The sequence below is a fragment of the Zeugodacus cucurbitae genome, chromosome 2, assembly GCF_028554725.1.
Source record: "Zeugodacus cucurbitae isolate PBARC_wt_2022May chromosome 2, idZeuCucr1.2, whole genome shotgun sequence".
Lineage (NCBI taxonomy): Eukaryota > Metazoa > Arthropoda > Insecta > Diptera > Tephritidae > Zeugodacus > Zeugodacus cucurbitae.
Window position 1 is genome coordinate 25,221,881 of NC_071667.1, and position 25,291 is coordinate 25,247,171.

Genomic DNA, 25,291 nt, shown 5'->3' on the forward strand with positions numbered 1-25,291 from the left:
ATTTCACATTTCAAAAGAAATATAATTATTCCTGATTGTGTTATAAAAATCGATCATGATATAGAGCGAATGCAACACAAATAAAAATTTACCCTTCTATTTTTGCGAAAAAAGAAATATTAACATCGAATTTCTCTGCATAAACCTTTAAATTATTTTCGTTAATTTTTGTATAGAGATGGAGTAAATGCTTGCAAAAGTGTAAAAGGTGGGCAAAGTGTTGTTCAAGTGTTGTTTGTTGACATAGCTAATTAACGTGTTTAAACTAATTTAAAATCATAGCATCCGATGACGGCATTATAAACTGGCAACCAGGCACTTTTGATGGAGCGCCTATATTTGTTACGCATATAATACACATGTCTACATACATAAATATAACAAACAAATAAAAAGTGTTTAAAGATGCGCATATACTCACTGGCTTATACATAGAATTGTATAAGGGAAAAGTATGAAGTATGGTTCAATTTAAAAGCCACTTAAACTTAAAAGCCAAATCGGTTAACTGAATTTTTTGTTATTCAGTATGCTTATATTACGAAAAAGGTTTGGACGTTTCAATGGTGGTGACATAGAAGTTTTAGAAGTGCCTTATGAAAGTGACTGTTAAAAACGGGAAACCAGTTTGCAATGGCAGAGCCTAGGTTAAGACGAAACTTAAGTCGTCACATTCCGTCAATGTAAGTTTTTTCAATAATGCGAGAATGCATTATCCGAAAACTGAGTCTTGTGAATAACACTACTTGTGATGGGTTCAAAATGCGTCTTTATGTGTGTGTACATAAAAATTAAAATAAATAGTAATATTCGTCAAAATAATTAATGCCAGAATATAGTCTTTGATTTGAAATATAAACACAATTTTATGGAATGTCGACAAAATGTAACTGCGGAATTGAAAATAAATATATGTAGTAAAAGTCAATGTGAGTGTGGATAATTGAAGTGCCAAGCTTTATTAGGTATTAAATGTGAAAGAGTCAGGCACAGAGATTGCTGATGAATTTTGTGAAGATCGCTCAAAAATTTTTGAGAATAGGCGGAGTTTCACATACCGAGAAAGTGACACTTTCGCATATTGACAAAAATATTGTGAACAAACATTTTTTAATGTACGAGTATAGTGAATGTAATGTTATAAATTCAACGGGATCAGTGCCGGATTAAGCCTTCGCGGGGCCTGTGGCAAATATTGTTAAGCGGCTGGTTTGCTATAGGATCCCAAGTTAAGATTATTAAATAAAAAAAACTTTTGCAAATAAACTTTTCTGGATTTAATATGGGCAAATTTAGAGAAAACACTTTCAACATCACCACTACAGCTAGTGATCATAAGAGACAAGTATTATAAATGCGCCGTCAATTTCTACATTTGGGAAACACGATTCTAATGCCCGGTTTTACAGCCCTTGCTTAGGATGTGCTTAAGATTAAAAACAGAAATATTGCGTTTTACAGTTCATATTTAAGTTATGCTTAAGTACTGAAAATGGGAGACTTAAGCAGTGCAGCCCCCACACGCTTGCGGTGATATTCGGTGTCCTCTTATTGTTTCCATCCATTTCCAATATTCAAATAAATATATTTTCAATGATTTACATTTGCCAATAGTGAAAAATTATATTTTGTATTCTTCTAAGAATATTCGTCTATGTAATTTGAATTATAAGGTATATAGAACTTTCGCCTTTTATTGCATTCGAAGCAAGAACGGCCTTCGGTTGCATTCACGTATGACCATACATTAGGGTGTATAATATATTACTGAAGCCAGCCAAAATATGAATTCTGAATAAAAAACATAAAAGGAAATCATATTTTAGAAAAGATTTACAAAAACATCATACATTTTTAAGAAAATGTTACGCTCATTGCAAGGCGTTTAAATAAAAGTTTAAAGTATCGACATACACACACGCCACTTTGTAATTTTAATCGAATGTTTATAGCAGGGCTCTTAAAATTATTCGATTAACCTGAAAACCGATTAATTTTAACGATATTTTTACGACTATTCGAATAGTCGTCCTACTGCGGTTATTCGAATAGTTAAACTGTCACTATTCGAATAAATGAAAATTGTTTGAAATCCAGGCAGCCTTTGATTTTTGTTTGTTTTTACTTGTGAAAATGTCAATTGTGCGCATTTTTCTTGTGTTTCACATTTTTCAATAAAAATAGAAATTTAATGAACTTACACTATTCGAATAGTCGACAACGAACTGTTAACCGAATAGTCGGACGTGAGCGGTTAATCGAATAATCGATGACTGACGACTATCCGAATAGTGCGAATATTATTATTCGAATAATGCCCTATTCGGTTAATCGATTAGTCGAATACCAAGAGCTCTAGTTTATAGAACTATAAAAGCTACAAAGTAAAAGTACATACATATATATGTAAATGCTGCTATAAATCGCAAAAAGTCTCTCATACATATGCATGTATGTGTGTATCCGGTATGCATGTAATCGATTAAGTAGTTTCCCATACATTAAACAACTCTGTAATAAAAATCTGAGTATCATAAAATTTCGGATCGGCAATTAATTTGTTACACCAACACAAACTTAAGTGAATATGTAAGGAAAACTGTTATAAAAAAATACTAAGGAAAATACTTCAATATTTATTAGAATAGTATTTCACCTGCACCTCAAACAGGAAAGCGTCGTCAAAGCCTAAGTAAAGTAATTTTGAGTTCATCTCCGTCGCTTAGTTTTTGTTTTAATTTTCTTTATGAAATAGAGATCTCTTGATATTCGAATGAAGTTGTTGTAACGCGATTTTGACTTCCAAACATTACAATAACGCTATATAATAATTATTGTTGATGATTTTTCCATTTTCAGGAATGCCATTAAAAAATATTCCGTGCGCATCTTGTAAAAATATATGGGCTTAGCACCACATTTTGGGTCAAAAACAATATCTCAGAAACTACTCAAGCTATTTCAACGAAATTCGGTTCTATTCCTTACCATCCCAATAGCATAGTTTGAAAGTGAGAGGAATCGGTTCACAACTTCGCCTACTTTCTTTATACCACAATTTTGAAACCCGTCTGATTCGTTCACCTAGCAATAAATTAATTAATAAATTAACCAGTGAAGATATCGGAACAAAACAGTGGAGATATCCGTTATTATGTTTCTAGTGTGACATCTTCTTCTTGACTGGCGTTGACACCGTTTACGCGATTATAGCCGAGTCCACAACAGCGCGCCACGCATTTCTTCTTTTTGAAAGTTTGGGGCCAATTGGTAACACCTAGTGAAGACAGGTCCTTCTCCACCTGGTCCTTCCATCGGAGTGGAGGTCTCCCTCTTCCTCGGCTTCCTCCGGCGGGTACTGCATCGAGCTGGAGCATTTTCGTTCATTCGAACAACATGACCCAGCCAGCGTAGCCGTAGTCTTTTTATTCGCTGTACTACATATGTCAATGTCGTCGTATAAATTGTACATCTCATCGTTCCATCGTCTGCGTTGCCAATGTTTAAGGGACCATAAATCTTCCGCAAAACCTTTCTCTCGAAATCTCCTAGTGTCGCCTCATCGGATGTTGATCGTCCAAGCTTCTGCACCATAAAGTAGGACGGGAATGATGAAGGACTTGTAGAGTTTGTTTTTTGCTCGTCGAGAGAGGACTTTACTTTTCAATTGCCTACTCAGTCCAAAGTAGCACCTATTGGCAAGAGTGATTCTGCGTTGGATTTCCAGGCTGATATTGTTATTGCTGTTAATGCTGGTTCCCAGATAAACGAAATTATCTACAACTTCTATGTTATGACTGTCAATCGTGCCAAGACACGATTGCGCTAACAGTTTGTTTGATGACAGGAGATATTTCGTCTTGTCCTCGTTCACCACCATACCCATTCGCTTCGCTACCATATCCAGCCGTATTAGTTTTGCGGGGATACCAAATTCAGACATCGCGGTATAAAGGCAACTCCTTTTCGTGCCGTTGAAAGCAGCTTTAAAATCGACAAAGAGATGTTGTGTGTCGATCCTCTTTTCACGGGTCTTCTCCAAGATTTGGCGCATGGTGAATATTTGGTCAGTTGTTGATTTTCCAGACGTCTAAAGCCACTGATAAGGTCGTTGTCGGAAGACTTTTCAACCGATTTTATTTTTTTTTTTTCAAATTGTTCATAATTTATTTGCCGTATCCTTGAACGATTTCATTCATTCATAGTCACGGCAAGCCTTAAAAAACGCAATTTGACAATTTTAGTATTCATTATGTTCTTGAGCTGATTTTACAGATTAGACATGGTACGAGGGCTGCTATATATACATATTTCTGGCCTAATAATGAAAATAGGAATATTTATCAACGAAAATGGTTTTATTGTTTCACAAATTATTCTCCATCAAGATTTATATACTTTTGCATGCGCTGAAACCAATTTTCAAAACACTTTTTTTGAGCCTTTTTTTGAGCGATTGTCAAATTGTGCGGGATCCAAAGCACTTTTTTTTAGCCTTTTTTTGAGCGATTTTCAAATTGTGCGGGATCCAACGAGAACAAACCTTTTTTACGGCCAGGTGTTCATGCAATATCGAATGTATGCTGGTGGGAGAAATGCATAGGCATGCCTCTATCTGAATGTATGTTACATGACGGTCAGTTCACGTACGGCATCGATGTTTTCTGGCACAACGGCTGTTTTTGGACGACCTGCACGGAATTCGTCTTTGAGCGAGCGTCGGCCACGATTGAATTCGTTGTACCAGTTTTTCACAGTGCTATGGGATGGTGCTTGATAGCCATAGCACTCTTCTCGCGATAATCCACGTCGAAAGTTGTGAAAAATTATCGCACGAAAATGTTCACGAGTTAATTCCATTTTTTGGCCGAGATGAATTTTTTAATTCCCTGTAAATAAAACAATTCACGATTAAATGACAAAACGTTCTGAGTGATGTTATGCTAAAAAATGTCAAACTTTCCAAAGGAAATGTCAGATTGCACCTGGCAACACTTAATGTTGCCTAGGCCAGAAATATATATAACAGCCCTCGTACTACGCAAGACGTATATATATATATATATATATTTGGCGTAGGAACCGCTTTAAGCGATTATAGCCGAATCCACCAGAGCGCGCCACTCATTCCTCCTTTTTGCTTTTTGGCGCCAACTGGAAACACCAAGTGAAGCCAGGTCACTTTGCACTTGGTCTTTCCACCGGAGTGGAGGTCGTCCTCTACCGCGGCTTCCTCCAGCGGGTACTGCATCGAATACTTTCAGAGCTGGAGTGTTTTCTTCCATCCGTACAACATGACCTAGCCAGCGTAGCCGCTGTCTTTTTATTCGCTGAACAATGTCAATGTCGTCGTATAAATCGTACAGCTCATCGTTCCATCGTCTGCGGTATTCGCCGTTGCCAATGTTTAGAGGACCATAAATCTTCCTCAAAACCTTTCTCTCGAAAACTCCCAGCGTCGCCTCATCGGATATTGTCATCGTCCACGCTTCAGCGCCATACATCAGGACGGGAATAATGAGCGACTTATAGAGTTTGATTTTGGTTCGTCGAGAGAGGACTTTACTTGGGGGATGGGGTCATATGTAGAAGTTCACGCAAATGAGGAAAGTTTCTGATTGCCATTCACTTGGGAGTGGCCAGGAACGATTCTTTTGCATATGACTCAAGCAGCTCACGACTTCCGGTTTTAGACCAAGTATCCTCTGGGTAGCTAACAGACATCCGTTTGGAGGCGAGCTAAAGTGAGAAGGCGAAGCCCGCTTCTGCGGTTGTGCGTAGGGCTTGGGACCCACCACATAAAAAAATCTCCCCAATGAAAACGCAAGACGTATACCAAGTATTAAATAAACATATGGCTACATACCCTTACAGAAAATCAAAACATTTCCACATTTTCCCGCACCTCAACATATATAACCTATTAACACATAAAACTCTTTGTATTCCTTATTTTTCGTAATGTTAAAATTTGCTACATATATCTCACGTATCAATTGTCCGAAAGCAGCGAATTGTATACGTAGGCCTAACATGGAAACAAATAAGTGTAGTTCCAGTGGAGTCCCTTATAGAAACATCATAATTTTATTAAAATAAAATACATACTGGTAATATATAATTTTGTGTCAATAATTTTGATATATTTCTTCTTTATTGATTAAATGAGGCTTTCGATAAATTTTTACGTCATAAAAACAACAAATAATAAATATTTAAACAAATGGTTTTGAAGCCTATACATATACATGTATATATGCTTTTGCTTTGAACCACCTACAACAATAAATAATGCGTAGTATTTACCTGACACTGGCATTTGGAGTACCACATCAAGAACATTGACATACAGGCACAATTTGAATGTCAGCGCCAGTAGCCCTGAGCTGCAAGATCAATATCAACATTTCAACGAGATTTTGCTGATTATTTTAATAAATCGCTTGTAAAACAAATCAAAGCGATTACTTCTTTAAGAGATACGCAATATACTTAACGGGTATGCGTGCAGTATGTATCAATGTGAGTATGAGTATGTGTATTCTATGAGTATACTCAACATAAGTGCCAGCATTAACCTCATATGTCCTACAAGCTTATTGACGCCAATATTGTTTGGGTACAACAGATTATTTCAAAATAAAACTCAAAAAAATAAAAATAAATTCTTTGTATATAAAAGCAGTATGCAAAAAGTAGACAACCGGATATGGGAATAGAATGCAAACGTTAAATGTTGCAGTGGTGCAGCGGGCAAAAATGTACGGAAAATTAATTAAACTATTTCAAAAGCCTTTAAATAAAGTGAAAATACCAGCCGAACCCATGGCAATTAAATGTGAATTGGAGAATCACAAAATGGACTTGAATGCGCATAGCACAAAACGACATATGTACATATGTATGGTACTTCTGTACTTGCTAGTGTCTCATTATTGTATTTGTTCAAGTGTAAATGTGTTTCGAAAAAGAAAAATAAAAAGTACAGAATGATTTACAATATCTGAAGCCGTGTTTGAGTGGATTACTTTTGCATATTCTAATAATTTATGATACTTGAAATTCGTAATGAAATCAACGGCATGAGTTTGCACAACCGTCTCCTGATGCCAAGTAAACAAATACATGCATACATATGTACATGGATTTGTAAGTTTTAATATGCGTTGTGCTAGTGTTGCACATAGCGGTGCTTGTGACAAAGAAACCGGTTACTATCAGTAGTTGCAAACTTCCTTCACTGCTGAAGTTCCTGATGCGTTCCATTCTAAGCGTCGTAGCAATTACCGGCATGCAAATATACACCTCAGCGCATGTAAATAACGTAAATGCCTGTGATTGCGTAGTCATACATATGAATACATATGTATGCACTTTTGCAATTCCCAGACAATTAGTTTAACAAAATTTCGCATTCGAGTGTGAAAAGTGTTGAAATGATTGTGCGGAGCGGATGTTTTAAAATTTATAAACAACAATCAAAACCGAAATTCCGCGGATCACAGCAAATAAAAGCAGTGATGTGTACTTAGAAATGGTGAAAATGAGATGCCAAGTAGTTAAAAAGCCGATTATAAAGTGGCAATGAAAACCAACTTAAACTCACATACACACATACCTACTTAAGTATTTAGTAATGCAGCAGCATATATTGAGTGCAATTAAAAGCATCCAACTTAGTAATGCCATAAACTTTAATACATATGTACATATATATGTTTATTGGTAGTAGTAAAAACCCGAATAATTTATTTATTTTGATTTGTTGCGTTTCGCTTCTGTGTATTTTTTTTATTTACACTGACTGCTTGATTTGTTTTTCGTTCATTACCAACACAATGGCTTTCTACCAAAACGCGCAAGAGCTGAAAGATTCGCAGTGAGGCAACTAGCGTCATGTGCGCATGCTTAAGCATGGCTTAGAGCAATATCTAGCAATAAATAAAAGCTTCGCTGCCAAAGCCGAATAAAATGCTTTGCATAAAAGCCATCGAAAACCTGAAGAGAGCAGTGGGCAAATAAATATTATATATGTATTAGTATGTCGCTGACATAGGCGCTAGTCAAAGGTGAGTGAGTTGAGTGCGTGACAACTAGGCGGTGAATGGTGAATGCAATACCCCAATGTGCTGCAGTGTAAATTTATGAAAATTCGTTACAACTTATGTTTTGATCAGTGTATTAAACAATAATGTATGTGAAGATAATAGGCTTCCAAAGTATACAAAACAAGAAGGTTTACGAAAAACAGAAGAGGTAAAATTTGCTGAGTTTACTGACAGATTCGTAGCGTGAGCAACTATAAACATGTTTGACTGATCTTTTGGAATTAGCTCTCTCGATTTTTGAGTGAGGGATCTTTTTTTTCTATTAGTGCGAAGAACTTGTAAAAAATAAAGTTAATTAAAAAAACAATATTCGTTCATATAATTTTTTGTTGGATATCCAACATTCTCACGCACAACATCCTGCGTGAACCACAGCTCTCCCTGAACATCTGAGGTTATCATATTATTATTATTATCCTTTATTACTTCCTTTTGAATTTCAAATAATATTTTATGTCAATAATATATATTTTTTCTCAATTATAACCAATTTAGTGTGGATTTCAATGATTTGTTTTCGGTCAGTTGTTTTACTCCAGCAAGATCAAAATATTTTTAAATTTTATTACTTTATATATATACATATATCCATTTATCTGCCTGTAAAATAGTAACAAACTAGTAACGATATCGAAGTAAAGTTTTCAAATGCCTGGCTGCAATTAAAAAACCAACAATAGGCCGGGCCTAAAAGTTGACAACAACATTAAATATGTACCAATATTGCACACACAATACAAATTTACAAATGTACATACTTACATACATATATGTGAAACGAGACGCTGCAATGAAAGCGAGCTCTGTCATGTGTATTGCGGAACTTCAAAACTCGAATTAGTGTTGTTCAGAACGTGGAGGCGCTAACATGAAAAGCGACGTAGCGGTACCTTATAACAGTTGAAATTAAAATTGAAAATTGTTAAGCGAGTTTTCCGGTTCGTGCAGCAAAATACAGCGAACAGTGCAAAATAAAAACAAAATTCAAGAAAATAAAAAAACTGAAATATTTTTTAGAAAGCAAGAATTGTAAAAAATGTTGTTTATTTACTTCTGCCAATTTATGCACTAATTATTTATTGAGTGTGACATATATTTATGCGCTAAATTTATTTTTATTTCGCTATGAATTAATAAAAAAAGACACTGTGATAAAAACACAATTTGTCAAAAACTTTTTAATTAGTTTGGTGGCGCATAAAATTAGACGCGTTAATTTACATAAATAATTTTGTTGCTCACAAATACACTTGTTTTGTTTCGGTAAATTAATTAATTTGTGCTTTGGTGCCACGATATTGAAACTAAATTATCATAATTTAATACAAAAAATTATAAATAATAGCGTTTCAATAAAATTTTGAATATGCTAAAAATATGAATAGAAAAGAATAACAAGAAATAAGAAAAAATATATGTATATTTTTACTTAAACTGCAAATAGCCGTGTGAAATCATTCAACCATTTAGATGCTTATCGCCAATGAACAGTTGAAAAAAATTTAAGAGTGTTGAAGTGTCAAAAGTAAAAATAATAGTATTCTTATAAAAAATAAGTGAATAAATAAATAAATATTAATTTATTATATATAATAATATTTTTTCACTTATCGCCAACTCTTGTCTTCCGCAAGTGTTACCTTGAAAATTATGGTAATTATGCTAAGTCAATATTTGAAAACGTTGTGGACAATAAAATAAGCATTTATATATGAAAATATATGCAAATACATACAAACAAGTGTAATAAACTGTAACCTTTTAGTGCTCATAGTAATCATGATATATAATAGAATGGCAAATTATTATAAAATTTTTGCATAAATAGACAGTTATATGATCTTTAAAATGTACGAAGATACAAGAGTAATAAAAGTGAAATTAAATATTTTTTAAATCAAATTTATTTTGTTGTTATTATTATTTTTTTTTAATTCAGTGCAATTTACAACTTTGCTTCCACCGTTTTTTTTTTGTAAATTCAAGCTAAGGCTTGTATAAAAACGGTTACAAATGTCGATGAGCCTCAGCCGCACTTTTCTGGGAATTGAAAGAGGAAAGCAAAATTTCCCGCAAATGTCGAAAATTCGCCTCAAAAAGTAACATTTTCAGTTGAGAATAAATTTGGGATGAAAACAGATCTCTACAAATATTTTGTTGGGCTAATGTTGGCACAAATGTCCAAGATCGATATAAAATGATTTAATCGATTTAATCGACCAGTGCTTGACCCTAGAGACATTCCCGCAAATGTCGAAAATTCTGCTCAAAAAGTGACATTTTCAGTTGAGAAGAGAGTTTGGGGTACAAACAGATCTCTACAAATATTTTGTTGGGTTAATGTTGACACAAATGTCCAATATCGATATAAAACGATTTAATCGATTTAATCGACCAGTGCTCGACCCTAGAGACATTCCCGCAAATGTCGAAAATTCGGCTCAAAAAGTGACATTTTCAGTTGAGAATAAGTTTGGGATGAAAACAGATCTCTACAAATATTTTGTTGGGTTAATGTTGATACAAATGTCCAAGATCGATATAAAAATCGATTTAATCGACCAGTGAGCCTAGAGACATATATTGGAAAACGGCGGAAGCAAAGTTGTAGACCTAATATATATATTATGTATTAAAGAAAAAATAATAATAAATTAATACAACTGTGGTCTAATTATATGTTTAAAAAGGAAAAATATTTAAAAAATATTAATAAAATAGTTGTATATACAATGTAGAAATCAACTACACTGCGTATGAGTAATATCACTTAATGCATTATAAATGCATTAGATATAATAAATAGCGTAAAATAACTGTTGAGGAAACATAGTAATAATGTTTAATGTTAGTTTTACATATAAATACCCCAAAAAAAAATTCGTGCAGTGAAAAAAATTTATTGTTTTTTTTTCATTTTAGTTCGAAATTCGAAAGTAATATCACAAAATGCATAACCAATGCATTGGTTATTAAAAGTGATTAAAAATACCTTTTTATATTGCTTTAATTACGGAAAATCTTGCAAGAAAACTTAAATTGGTGTTCAATATTAGTTTTATATAATGTTAATCATAATTTGTGCGCGTTTCATAACTAGTCCGTCTAGTTCGTGATTGCAGCGAAGAAGGTTAAAGATTAAAACGACTTTGCTATATAATGTAAATTATTTCTTGGGCAAAACTGCAAGATAATAAATCTAACAACGGTTATAAATGCTTCTCTTCTGTAAAAAAATGTAAATAAGCAAGCAATAAGCTGCTGCTAGCTTATTGTGAGCAATTAAAAAACACAACACCTCGAAATTAATGAAACTTGTTTTTGAGTGAAGAAACCTTTTCGCATCACTCAACATTTTGTGTTTTTAATTTTTTTTCAAATTTTTGTTTTTGCTTCCGTTAACCACATTTCAAAGTTAAGCAAGTTTTCTTACAAACTCGTGCTAAAATGCAGTAGTTCTTTCAACTCACTGGAGACGCGCTCCCTCACACACAGAAGCAAAAAGAATTAAGTAATATTAGTAATATTATTAAAAAATAATACATAAATGGTATTGAAAATAAATGCGCGCCTTTCATAAAGCGTTTCGCTATGTTTTCCTGCTGATGTGTTTTTATTTTGGTTTCATTTATTTTTTTTTTGTTATAGTATATTTTAAGCCTGTTTACGTTGCTTTCAAGCACATTAGTAATGCTAATTGAGATTTTTCTCGTACCGCGGTCATCTTATTCAACTTGAACCCTTTTTATACCAACCTACAAACACATACATATTCATATTTGTTTACATACATACATAATAGCTATTAAAGCGGTTGCAAAGTTATCATATTACAGAAAAATTGTGATGCGCTCGTGCACGTTGTCTAATTTTTATGTCGTCCGTGACTTTATTATATTCATAAAACATACAAACAAATGTACCTATAGACATACATATAGCCATGCTATGTTAAGTTGTAAGTTAATTTACTATATGCGCTGTAGGTGAGCGCCGTCAAACAAAAAACAAAAACCAAAAACCAAAGACAAAAGACAAAAGTTGTGCTTAACTTTATGGCAGCAAATATGTAGAAACATTTATTTAAAATTAAAAAAACAACAAGAAAAAAACGTGACATCTTTTCCTCTTCACTTGAATGCAGTTTTGTAATTAATGATTTTTTATTATGTACATTATTCGACTTCAGTGTGACCAGTAACGACCGCAACTTTTATACATCCATTACGATAATTGGGCGCCTCTTTGCTAAAGGCAATTAAATTTGCATGTTTTATGCACAAATTCCCAATAATAATAATCAAAACACTCCCACCAAATATACATATTACATATGAATGTAAACAGTGAATACACGAAGGTGAAACATAAACAATAAAGCGCATTGCAAAAAAGAAAAAACAAAAAAATACCGCTAATCAGTGAAATTAATCGCGAAAAAACTGTGATACATAATTTTTGAACAATAAAAACATTGTGTTAGTGACACTGTGTAAAAGCAACAATGTAATATATATACATACATGTGTAAATACATATAGACATGTTAGCGTTTCTATGCACATACTTACAATAAAAGACGAATATGCTAAATATATAGAGAAAAACGTGCATTCCACTAGTTCCAATACAAATACTATGACGGCAATGGACAAAACAACGGAAGTTAAAAACGGGTAAATTCCATTTAAAGAAAACGTATACAATTGCTCAGTACACACATACATACATATATACATAAGTATTTAATTCCCACTGTGACAGGTTTTATGTCTGTCAACGATATCAATTGATCTTTTCGAGCCAGTAGTTCTAAATGTATAATTCATTGAAGACGATATGCCGTGATTTTAATTGGACTTTCCAAAATCTGTAAATAACATAAATTATAAGATTTTTCATTTACATTATGAGAAGAGGTTTTTCGATATATAAAAATAATAAAATAAAAAAAATATTCGAACAATTCGAACAATCTATTTTCTGTACTCATTCCGCATTATTTTGTAAATAAAATATATGTATATAATGCATTTTCAAAGCAATCTTGGTTATCATTTTCATATAATCACGTTCTCTTAGTGACTGTTATTGTTGTTGCATTGGAATAAAACATTCCTCAAAATTCTACTGAAGGAATTCCGATAAAGTTATAGTCTTTTGACGATTCAAGTTTTGAGTTGGTTTTTAATTTTTATTGTTGTAGAGAAATACTACTAAGGTGTGTGTAAGTGAAAATTCGGATAAGTTGGCTTTTTATTTTAACTAAAATAATTTTAAGGAATGGTACCGAATTAAGAGTCTTTAGGTCCTTTCTGGATGCCTACACCCGAAAGTCATGATAACGTTTTGTTAGCTTGTGTTCCGAACGGCTTGAAGGTTTATATCAATTTTGGAGGTCTTGAAAAATAATAAGTTATTGATTTAGGGATCTCAGTTTGAATATGGTCGCTGTTGTTATTGTGGTAGTAATAAAAACAGCTGTAAGATACTTTTTTGCTTTGACTCTGGTACATATGTATTTAATAACTCTTTTAGTTGTAGGTGTCACAAACAACCGATTAGTTGTTTCAAGCACTTCATTATTGCTTAAACGTCAAACTATTCCTTAATTACATGTACTAAATTCTTGTCTAATTGTTAAACATCAACTCCCACATTCCCCGAATAATTCACCAGATTATCAACTAAATGTCTGGAAAAAAATAAATTTCGTTGCATTGGTGTTGTATTATTATTAATAGGGAAATTGATTTTGTGTTATGCGTTCCATTCACAACTGAGTAAAAACAATTAAACTAAACTATTACATGTGTTTCTATAAAGTTAATTATTATGTGCTAGAAAAAATGAAAATTATTACAGAAACTTCCACGGTGTAAACCCCACAGTCATCAAATTAGGTGAATAGAAATACACTGCTGGTCATAGGTTAGACGCACCCATTTTTTCCTCAGAGAACCCTTTATATTTACTACCAGGAATGTTTAAGTTGAACAAATCATTTTCTTATGAAAGTTCAAAGGATGTTCGATAAAAAACTGCTCATAATTGCTTGACTTGTCGAAGCATAACTGTGCATTCGAAAACTTTAGAAACTTCGATGAATCCACATGCGTTTTCAGTTGGTCATTGAATTAGACGCACTTAACTTAATATTAAAGAATCAATAGTTTTTTAGCAATATTTGAAAAAAAAATATAGGAACAGCAAATGTTTTGAGCCTAAACCCTCAAAAATAGACTTCTTTCACTTATAACGACTATTGGAACTACTAAATATTGTCAAACAAATAAAGTGCCGTTCCAGAACTGTTGATAGATGTTAAAAAGATCCAGAGGAATATGAAAAAAAAAACTTTTTACCGCGAAAAACAACACGATTAGAACATAAAATTGTCAAAATTGGTAACAATTCTACTAAGTCGGCATTTAAGATCGGGGAATTAGCTGAATAAACACTAATTTTTAAACCGTTTCGCATATAATCAGAAATGCAAAACATCTTTGGCGTCCAGAAATGATGAAAAATCCACTTCTGAATGTCATACGCAAAGAAAAACGGCTTCAATTTGCGGATGAGTACATGCCTTGGGGTGTTCATTTTGCCACTCGGCTCAATGATCGGTATTCACTTACTTATGAAAAACGTTTTAATTTAGAGGGAGACGATGACTTTCAATACTATTTTCATGATTTACGCAAAGAAGAAATATGTTTACGCCGTCATCATAAGTGGGTAATGGTACGGGATGCCATCACGTTTTATAGAACAATTGATTTCATTTGATCATTGATCAGAGAATGAACGGTGAACGTTTCAAAACAACATTACAGTCAGCTATTCTATTATTAAATGATCTTTGTAGATCTATTCCATGGATTTTGCAACAAAATAATGCCCCGATTCATAACACTCGACTAGTGAAGTCATTTATTTCGAATCAAAATGGTAATTTCTTGACTTGGACACCATATTCTCCGGATCTTAACATATTTGAAAACGTTTGGAGTTGGCCTTCATGTAAATTTTATAAAGGAGGAAAGCAATGCAAAGATAAAGAACTATTAATTGTAGCAATTACACTTGTTTGAAGTGATGATTCGCTAAATTACATAGATTTTCTATATCATTCAATATATGAAGTTATTACAAACAAAGGAAGCAGTACATATTACTGAAAATATTTTTCAATTTATCCTAATAAATCTAATATTGACACTCATTAAAAATAAAAGTTTAAAATAAGCTATTTTTCTTCCAAAAATTAAAAAAAATATGACCTTATTTTCAACTGATCTAGGAAAATGTTTGAAAAACACAATTTCGTAAATTTTTTAAATTTTTTGAATATTATTCCTTAAATATAATTGAATAACCATGGTTTTTGCATATCAACTTTTATTTAATTGAATCCAAAATAAAAGTTCTAAGCTGTATACTATTGTAAGAACGAGTGCGTCTAACGAGTGACGAGGAGTGTATATGCATATTAATGTATAGTATTACTCCCCTTAATCGTTGAGATGCAATTATATTTACACTAGTGCATACCCTTCGTTTATTCAAACAATTTTGGACTTGTGTATTTTTAGCGATCCGCCGCCTTTAATGTTACTTCAGCGCCCATGCTGATAGAGATCATCTAAGTTCATTTTTCTATTAGTAATATAAAGAGGTTTCTCTAACTAATACGAGTAGATACAGATTTCCGATAAACCAAATGAATTACTATGAAAGTTTAACAGTTCATTAAGTTACCTTCTAGTATTCTTTCTTTTATATCATATAGTGTCGAACACTCATATTTTTTCGATCTAGTGTCCGGTTCCGCCTGGATGATCACAATATATTATTATTACAAAATATCCACATAGCTGAGTTTTTATTTCACATTTAATTACAACAACAGTAATAAAGGAATGCTTAACAACTAAAGCGCGGCTTTACTTATTAGTATGCCCGTATTTGAAAGTTGACACTAGTAAAAGTAATATAGTCTCATTCCAATTGTATAATTTATGTAAATTAGTTTGATTTAATAATTCAAAACACTTTTTCATGTCTACCGTTATTTATATGAAGGTTATAAATTATTTGTTTACATTTTACAAAATATTTACAATTGTAATACATATACAAAATTCATGATTTGATTAAGTTTCTCAAATTAATATTTTCTTTACGTACGTCTTCACATACATATGTAGGTATATTTTAGATTATGAACTATTTAATTGGTTAATTTTTTGATTAATTTTATTGTAAAATTTTTGGTTTTTTTTTTACAAGTACAATTTTTTTATGTTTTTTTTTTAATTTTTTTATATTTGTATTAAGCATTTTTATTTTTATATTTTTAATTTTTTGTATAATATTTTTTTCCTTTAATTTTCATTTTCAGCACTGTTAATAACCAGCCATACTTCACACAAAATGGCAACAGGAATCTATCCTCAGGCATTGGGGGTGAACCGTGCGAAATCAGTACTTTTCGTAGCGCCTTACCACAATTTTTAGCTGTAAGCGCTAAGAATATATTACTTTTTGGTAAATAGCAAGCAATGTAAATTACATAAACAAATATTTTTTTATATTTAAAGGCGATTTTAACTAATGTTGGTGGGTTCGAAAATTTGAATAGTAATAAAAAATTAAAAGAAACATATCTTGTCAAAGTTTTTCAGTTTAAAACAGCAATAACATTTCCTGGTGAAAAAGTAAATTTTCAGTTAATATTATTGTGTGTGAAAGCTTCAGAAATGTGATATTAAGTTGAAATTTTTTAATAGTTGTATTTATCTAGTAATATGGATATATATTTTTTTTTAATACAGAAATCAGATGGATGTTCAGAAATCCAAGTATATTTTATACATAGGCATTTTAATTTTTATATGACTATATAAAACTATCAAATATGTACATATATTAAGAGTAATGACTTTTTTCAACAGTGTATGGCATGACGCTTGGCTTTCCCACCATTGTGATACCAGCCATACAGGGAGGTGATGGACGTGAACCCAGTGATATAGTATTAAATAGAGATGAGATATCTTGGTTTAGTAAGTATCACAAATTGAAGTAAATATTAAACTTATATATCATCAAATCTTCCTTATACTCTATGATAACGATAGTCCTTTATTATTCCTTTTTTTATATGTCAGTAATGAAGGAACATTTTTCTGTGTCCAGTAGCTGTCAGTTCCAGATTTTTGGTCAAAAATATCAAAAGTATACAGTTTTGAGTTACTTAACATTTCCTTGTAGTGAAATAATAATAATAATTTTATTACTCTCTCAACAAAGTTTGTAAGAGAGTATTAAAAGTTTGTTTATATAACGGTTGTTTGTGAGTAACGAGTTAAATATAGGGTTATATTTATATATCAGAATGATCAGGATGACGAGACCTGTTGAAATCGGGATGTCTGTCCGTCCGTCCATGCAATGCATAACTTGAGTAAATAATTAGATATCTTGACGCACATGTTCCTTGTGACCGATTGATTAAAAATGGTCGACTGGGCCACTGCCACGTCCACAAAATGACGAAAACCGAAAACACATAAAGTGTAATAACTAAGCCATAAATAAAGTTATAAAAGTAAGGATCGCCCTAATAAAAGGCATATTTGGATATAAGTTTTTTGTCGAAGTGGACGTGGCCCTGCCCCAAATAGGCTTTTTGTGTATATCTCGCAAACACTTAAAGCTACATAGACCAAACTTTCCACCACATACCATAATAATAGTTTAAATCGGATAATAACCAAGCCCATCTCACATACAAAGGTTATGTTTTAAATTGAACCACCAATTGGAAGAAGGGAATAATTACAAAAAGTTCGAACTGAGATAATTAGAAAAAAACTGATTTGCTCTCAACGTATAGATCAAATACCCATGATATCTTAAAATGAAATGTAGTAAACATTGTTGCCGATAATATGCTGTAAAAAATATTTTATGTAAAGAAAAACAAAAGTTATAGTAGTTTGAAATTCTTGGAATTATTCCCTTTTTCCAATCTATGAAAATAAAGACACAAATATTAAAGAATATTAGCTTTTATTATATTAATAACATAGAAAAGATAATGTATTAATCCTCATGTATATCAGCACCATCCAATGTGGTTGTGGGCCAAGTCAAAATCAAATCATAAAACGTCTTATACTCTTCAGGAATATATGGTATGATTTTTCGCACATCATTCATCTTTTTTTCGTTTATGGGTAGTTTGGACCGGTATGCTTTTTCGTCAGGTATTTTAGGAGTAGTTCTTGATTTTCGGAGCAAAAAAGATGACTTTACAAATCCGTCAATGAATTTGGAACTTGTACTTGTGCTTGTAATTGTGTACGATTGACCCAATAGACGCTTTGATTTTTGTATTTTCTTTTTATAAAGGTGAAAATTACGTACCCCTCTTTTCTTCTTTTTTGGAATGTTAATCTCATCATCAGATGATTGGTTCTCAGTTGCCATTGTTCTTTCTTCTTTTAAATAATCACAACAAGGTGCACCACAAACGTTTGTATTCAAGGTCAAGTGTCAACCAAATAACTCGTAGCAAAACTAAGCAGCCGGCTAACCAGCCAATCAAATTCAGTTATTACTAACGGTTTAAGTGAATAAAAATGTCAAATTAAAATGACCTTTAATTGTATGACAAAAGGTTGTTAGTTGGAAGATGGGAATAAATCATGGATTTAACCTTTTTATTTCTTTTTTCAACCTGACGTGTAGTTTTATGATTGAAAAGAGCTAATAACGTCAGAAACATTAAATTTTAGAGAAGAAATGTCAGAAAGAAGCTGCACTGAGATTAAAAAAAAAAACAACCACGTCTATTCAAACTCAATTTTGAATTCCATCTGATTCGTTCACTTTATAATATATACATTAAAAACCAATGCAAATAGCTCAATAAAACTTTACACAAATACTGTATTTGAGGTGTGGCATCACTTGTGGAAAAATTGTCGAAATCGGACTATAACTTTTCAATGGACCGGATCAAACTTCCGGTGGGCTTTATACCGCATATATCGGTTAATATGTGAGATATTTTAGCAAAATTAAGTGAGCGTATAGCCTTGGTGATGAAAATGAGTGGAATTGGTTCAGGAATTACCTCGGCCCTCATGTATACTAATATTATAATGAGGAAATGTTTGTTTTTTTGTTTGTTTGTCTCGAATAGGCTCAGAAACTACTGAACCGATTTGAAAAATTCTTTCACCGTTGGAAAGCTATACTATCCCTGAGTGACATAGGCTATATTTAGTTTAAAAAAAATAGGGTTCCTTACCATAACTCCGATAATGTAAAAAAATACCAAAAAACTTACTTTAATCGCGAATGCAGCGAAAACGATTGAAGATATAACAAAGTGATGTACTACAATTTTGTAGAACTTATCATTAACGTCGCGACATCATACCTCTAACTATTATAGTTTTGTCACAATAAGCGATTTTATATAAAGAAATTAATTAAAATACCACTACTTGAAAAGGCTCTTTATTTATACCTTAGTATTAATCCTTATCGAAATAAATGATTTATTTAGATTTATGACATTCCATTCAAAAGATATCACGAGTTAAAAATTTTGAAATTTTTGGGCGGCTAACTATGCGTTGTAGAGTTGTAGGCGTCAATCAGGCACGGAGGTACGGGAGGGGGGTTAAGATCACTCGCGCGGTCGATTCCCTACTGAATGGTCCTGTGCGGAATTAAAAAAAATTGTCGCTTTATAATAATATAATATAAAAATGAATTGCTGTTCGTTTGTGCCGCAAAAAAACGAGAACGGCCAAACCGATCTGGCTAATTTTAGTCTTGAAATATTCGTGGAAGGCCAGAAAAATATTAGAAAGTGAGTAAATATGAAAAAATTGCGAGGAAGATAATAATAAGAGAATTTTATTCGAGTTGACAAGAAAAATATAAAAAGAGAAAACAAAAAAATAATATTTTGAAGTTTGTTATTGTTGCTTTGTTAAAATATTTTTGTTATTGTTCAATTGTATAAGGTTGTATCGTTTGCCCAAAACAATTTGTAACAAATAAGGAAATGCTAAGTTCGGGTCCAACCGAATATTTTATACTCTCGCAATTTATTGATGTAATTTTATTAAGATAACACAAAATTTTACCTATATATTCGACATAAAGTCCAATAGAAAATCATCATATATAGTATATTAGGGCTGATGTAATTTCAGAACCAATTTCACTCATTTTCACCATTTTCAAGGTTAACGGGAATAGGGGCAACTTGGCACCTGTTAGTAGGCAAACATACGGCACATTCGGCCTTGAAATTACTCCTAAATTGCAAATGAACGAAACACCAGTCGGCAAAATCGCCAAAAATAGCGCTATGACGAAGTTTTTCCAAATATTCAAGAAGTCGCTGGAGGTACTGCACAGGACTTTAAAAGATCTTGATTGTCGATGAACGTTTTTGGTGGAGCCAGGATTCTGTTAGTAAGTGATTTACGCCAGACTCTTACAATTATTCCTGGATCAACTGTTACTGACGGGCTAATTGCATGCCTAAAATCATTTAATTTGTGGCGACACATAAAGAATCGCCAATTATTAACTAACATATGAGTGTTTTTGCAACAATATCAAATTGCGATTGTAGAAGTAGTTGGCAGTTGACACCTCGATGGATTAATAGCATTTCCAACAGATTTCTGTAACTTCATTGACTCGAAAGAGAAGTTTTGCTGACATGAAACCTCAATATGATAACCATAAATGACTGATTGAATGACCTATTGGTGGTAAAAAAAAAGATATCGATGATCTTAATGCGACAATTTAGAATTTCGGTTCAAGAGAGTTGACACAGCTACAAACCAGGATGACGTAGTCAATTATCCCAAACTATTTAAAATTGCCTGTACTATGACCACTCACTTTGCAATTAAAAGTAGTGTGAGTTGTCATCATGCTGCGTAACATAAATCAACCTCGAGTAATCAATATCGTCGCCGAAGCCAAGATTGGACCAACTTAATTTAATGTATACCTTAGCCACGAAAACGTGTGGTCGGGTCTGCTAGTATACTATATATGACGATGTTCGTTATTCTAGTTGACTTTATGCCGAATATGTGGGTCAAATTGCGGGTTATCTTAATAAAACTATATCAATAAATTGCGAGAGTATAAAATGTTCGGTTGCACTCGAACTTAGCCTTTCTTTACTTGTTTGTTATGTATTTAAATCTTTAACATCAAATTGATTAGTCCATATTACATATATAGTTCATGATATGCTATGGTATTCATTGGACTAGAACAAAATTAGTATTTTTCTAAATAATTCGACTTGAATTTAGTTGGTAAATAATTGAATACATACTTCTCTTCAGTCTATGACAACACTATGATTCTGGAGCAATTTGTAATATTCACAGTTTGGATTCGGGAAAATTTCTAGCAACAAAAGATCAAGTATGGAAACTCTAAGTTCGGACATTTTAGGCGTATGTAAAAAATGAAGATGTCTGAGAAAATTGCTACGTTATGCTAAGGGTGATTAGCCTCTTATTATTCGAGATGTTCACCTTTATATCAGACGAACAAGAAGAAATCGCTATATTCGCTTTGTTTATTTTTAGTATTGACTTAAATATCTCTCATATTGGAAAATACAAAATCATTATAGTCAGTTTTATCACTTCAAGAAAAAAATTTTCAGCTTCTTTAGGCGAAACAGTTTAGATTTTTTTTATATTTTTTTTTACCGTATTCTGCAAAACAAATATTTTTGATTTACCTTCAGTTGTGTTATTGGGATTTACAATTGATATGTATTTACAACGTTCTATTTTTTCATTTAATTTTATAAAAAAAATATATATACGCGTATATTATTCTAAAATCATTAAAAGTGCGATTAATAACTGTAACTAATTGTCGATACAAAAGTAAACCGATATTGGTCTATTAAAACTGCTTCAAATACGAATGTGTAATTATTTGGTAATTGAACCATTATAATGCTTTGGCATGCGTTTTTGCAAACAATAATATTCAATATTTGTTTTGAATAACAAGGGTTTTAAATATGTGGCATGTATGTTATTGTATAATATGTATGAAAATGTGCAATAATTATACGAAATATAATAACTTTTTATACAGTTAATTTGAAAGCATATCAATTTTTTTCAGGTTCAATAAATTTAATATGCGTGCCTTTGGGTTGCCTTTTTTCGGGTGTGCTCTCTCAACCGATTGGAAAGCGGCGCGCCATGCAGGTAAATAACAGTTTTGACTATTTTACATTGCCAACTAATCGTTTCGCACAATTGTAGCTGGTTAATTTGCCGATTTTGGCTTCATGGCTGCTCTTTCACTTTTCGACGCGCACCGAGCATCTGTATGCGGCGCTTTGCTTGAGCGGTTTGGGGGGCGGTCTTATGGAAGCACCGGTAATTCAATGTTTACGCACATATATACATTTATATTATTGTCCTATTTTATATACAATGTATACAGGTATTAACTTATGTTGCCGAAATCACCGAACCCAAATATCGTGGCATACTATCGGCGCTCGGTTCGACATGCGTCATTACCGGCGTCTTCATACAATTCATTATGGGCTCTCTGTTGGATTGGCGTACAATAGCTGCTTTGAGTTCAGCATTTCCGGTTATTTGTATAATTGCACTATGTTTTGTGCCCGAAAGCCCCACTTGGTTGATACGTGAGCATCGTTTTCGGGAGGCTGTGAAATCATTGCAATGGCTACGCGGTTGGGTACCCGAATATAAAATCGAAGCTGAGTTCAATCGTCTCTACGAGGAATTGATCACACAGCCAGCTTTAGAGGAAGCAGTCGAAAATCACGGTCAAAAACCGTCAAAGTGGACCAGTCGTTTTCGAATGTTTCGCAAACGTTCCTTTCTTGCACCGTTTATATTAGTCACCTTTACCTTCTTCACCGGACATTTTTCCGGTAAAACGCCACTTCAAACGTACGCCGTACAGGTAATATAATCAATGTTAAATATTAAATATCCAAACGTATTGATTCGCTCGGTATTGCAGATTTTCCACACACTAAAAGCGCCTATTAACAAATATCATGCTACGATATTGCTGGGGGTTGCCGAGCTAATCGCAACAGTTTTATGTGTCTTTCTCATCCACTTCACGGGCAAGCGTCCATTGGTTTTGGTATCTACCATTGGTGTTGGCCTTTGTATGTTTGGTACCGCTACCTATGCCCATTATGTCAAGGTTGTACCCGGGTTTGCGGTGAACAATGTAGTCATAAATGCTTCCAATATAGTGCCAAGAGAGAATTTAATAACGCAAGCAAATATTAGTAAAATTTTTGAAGACGAGCCGTCAGTTTTGCAGCCGCATAGTTTGATGAATGACAAATTGTTAGATACAACAACGGTATATGCAATCCTAGAAGATGTCAGCATAGAGGCCACAACACTGGTCGCCATCAATGGTAGTGAGGAGGCCTTGCAACTTTTGAATCGCACTAAACGGGAAGAGCAAGAGCTTACCCTAAATGATTATGAAGATCCTTTGACTTTTGTACAATTACCCGACTTGGCATATCCAGACTCGAATAATAGCAGCGATAATATTACTTCATTTTTAAATATTTTCGACTCGGAGGAGGATGCAGACACCACAACAGTGTCCACGAATTTAAAGGAAGAAATCACGACGACTTTGGTGTCAATTGTTGTTGACGAGCCGGTGACGAAGGCTCCATCTACAGCGGACATAACTAGGCAAGTGTTGTTACCACTACCCACACAGGCAACCAACAATTTGGTATGGCTGCCACTAATTTTATTATTGGGTAGTGCCTTTTTCGCACATCTTGGCATACGCATGATACCTTGGATACTTATTGGAGAGGTGTTTCCGGCTCCGGTGCGTAGCACTGCTTCTGGTCTTGTCAGTGGTTTGGGTTATATTTTTGGATTTTTGGCAAATAAACTCTTTCTACAAATGCTGTCTGCATTTACATTGCCGGGCACATTCTGGTTGTATTCGGCTGTTGCTTTGTTGGGCGCATTGCTTTTATATTTTACATTACCCGAAACCGAGGGACGCACTTTACATGTAAGACAAGTTATTTTACAAACATTTCTCTTTTAATTTAATTTTTTGGTTTTCAGGAAATTGAGGCGCATTTCTCCAAAAAATCCAAAACTAATTTGTTGAAGAAATCATGCCGGCTAAATTTGAATAACACAGCTATACAGTTGGATAATCTGCAGAATTTACAAATCCCTATAAGCGCACAAACTGAAGCGAAGATAATTCAACTTCAACAAAGCGATTTTGTGCCGCAACGTTTGCATGTAGCAGGCGAGACCAATCTTGCATTTGAAGAGAACAATACAACACACTTATAACAGACGGAACATTGTTATGTATATTATATAGTAGAATTAAATTTGTACATATGTATGTATGAGCTATAAACTTCTAATTTTTCAAATGCATTATTTTATGGATTTAAAAAAGTATTATTATTTGTAAAAATATGTAATTTTGTAGATACGATAATGAGTATGTTGTATATAAATACTTATGTATATAAAAATGTGCATGAATACACAAGCCTTTAATCTGAGAAAAGTTTTGAAAAAATATGTAATAAACATAAAAAATATGTAAAAACACTTCTGGGTGAGTCACTCAAATTTAAGTGTGTGCAAACACCTAAGCTAGAGAGGTTTTACTGAATAAAACTGCAAAGATAATAATATAAACGGTGATGTATGGCTCAGTATATACAGTAGAAAACCTTTTTTTGTTTAAATTAATTTTCATCTTTTAACACACCACCGAGGCGTACTTGGTACTGTGATGTAGTATTCTGTATATTTGAGAGCACAACTGTCGTTTGTAATGTGGTGAATGAAATATTAAAACGGAGACGGAAGCAATTATAAATACCAACCATAATCGCACAGGCAGAATCACACTACCTCATTTCGAAATTTTAATTTTATTTATATAAAATATAATAGGTTATTATTTTTTCATGAATAGCTATTATTTTACACAACATAGCTCATAAGTATTATTGAGCAATCTGAAATAATTTAGCGCACTCACAAACACAATTACTACGCGATATGCTCTTTAGTTTTTATTTC

General features: G+C 33.0%; 1 protein-coding gene across 7 annotated transcripts; it reads left to right on the forward strand.

Annotated features, from left to right (window-relative positions):
- Positions 1-514: 514 nt before the first annotated feature.
- Tret1_2 (facilitated trehalose transporter Tret1) lies at positions 515-24,868 on the forward strand. Of its 7 annotated transcripts, none has more exons than XM_029040902.2 (9): positions 8,935-9,146; positions 12,298-12,784; positions 16,513-16,658; positions 17,066-17,176; positions 22,320-22,405; positions 22,463-22,579; positions 22,647-23,141; positions 23,202-24,245; positions 24,302-24,868. In XM_029040902.2, exons 2-9 carry the CDS (start codon positions 12,666-12,668, stop codon positions 24,539-24,541), a joined length of 2,358 nt encoding a protein of 785 aa, XP_028896735.1. In that variant the 5' UTR covers positions 8,935-9,146; positions 12,298-12,665; the 3' UTR covers positions 24,542-24,868. The 7 variants fall into 7 exon arrangements, with proteins under 7 accessions (XP_011184087.1, XP_028896735.1, XP_054081266.1 ...); XM_054225291.1 differs by having other exon boundaries at positions 16,513-16,630; XM_011185780.3 differs by having other exon boundaries at positions 8,935-9,137.
- Positions 24,869-25,291: the final 423 nt, after the last annotated feature.

Coding starts and splice junctions, on each gene's coding strand:
- Tret1_2 (XM_029040902.2), top strand. CDS start 12,666: ATGCACATACTTACAATAAAAGACGAATATGCTAAATATATAGAGAAA. Junction 12,785..16,512: donor ACAACGGAAGTTAAAAACGG/GTAAATTCCATT, acceptor TTTCATTTTCAG/CACTGTTAATAACCAGCCAT. Junction 16,659..17,065: donor TAAGAATATATTACTTTTTG/GTAAATAGCAAG, acceptor TTTTTTCAACAG/TGTATGGCATGACGCTTGGC.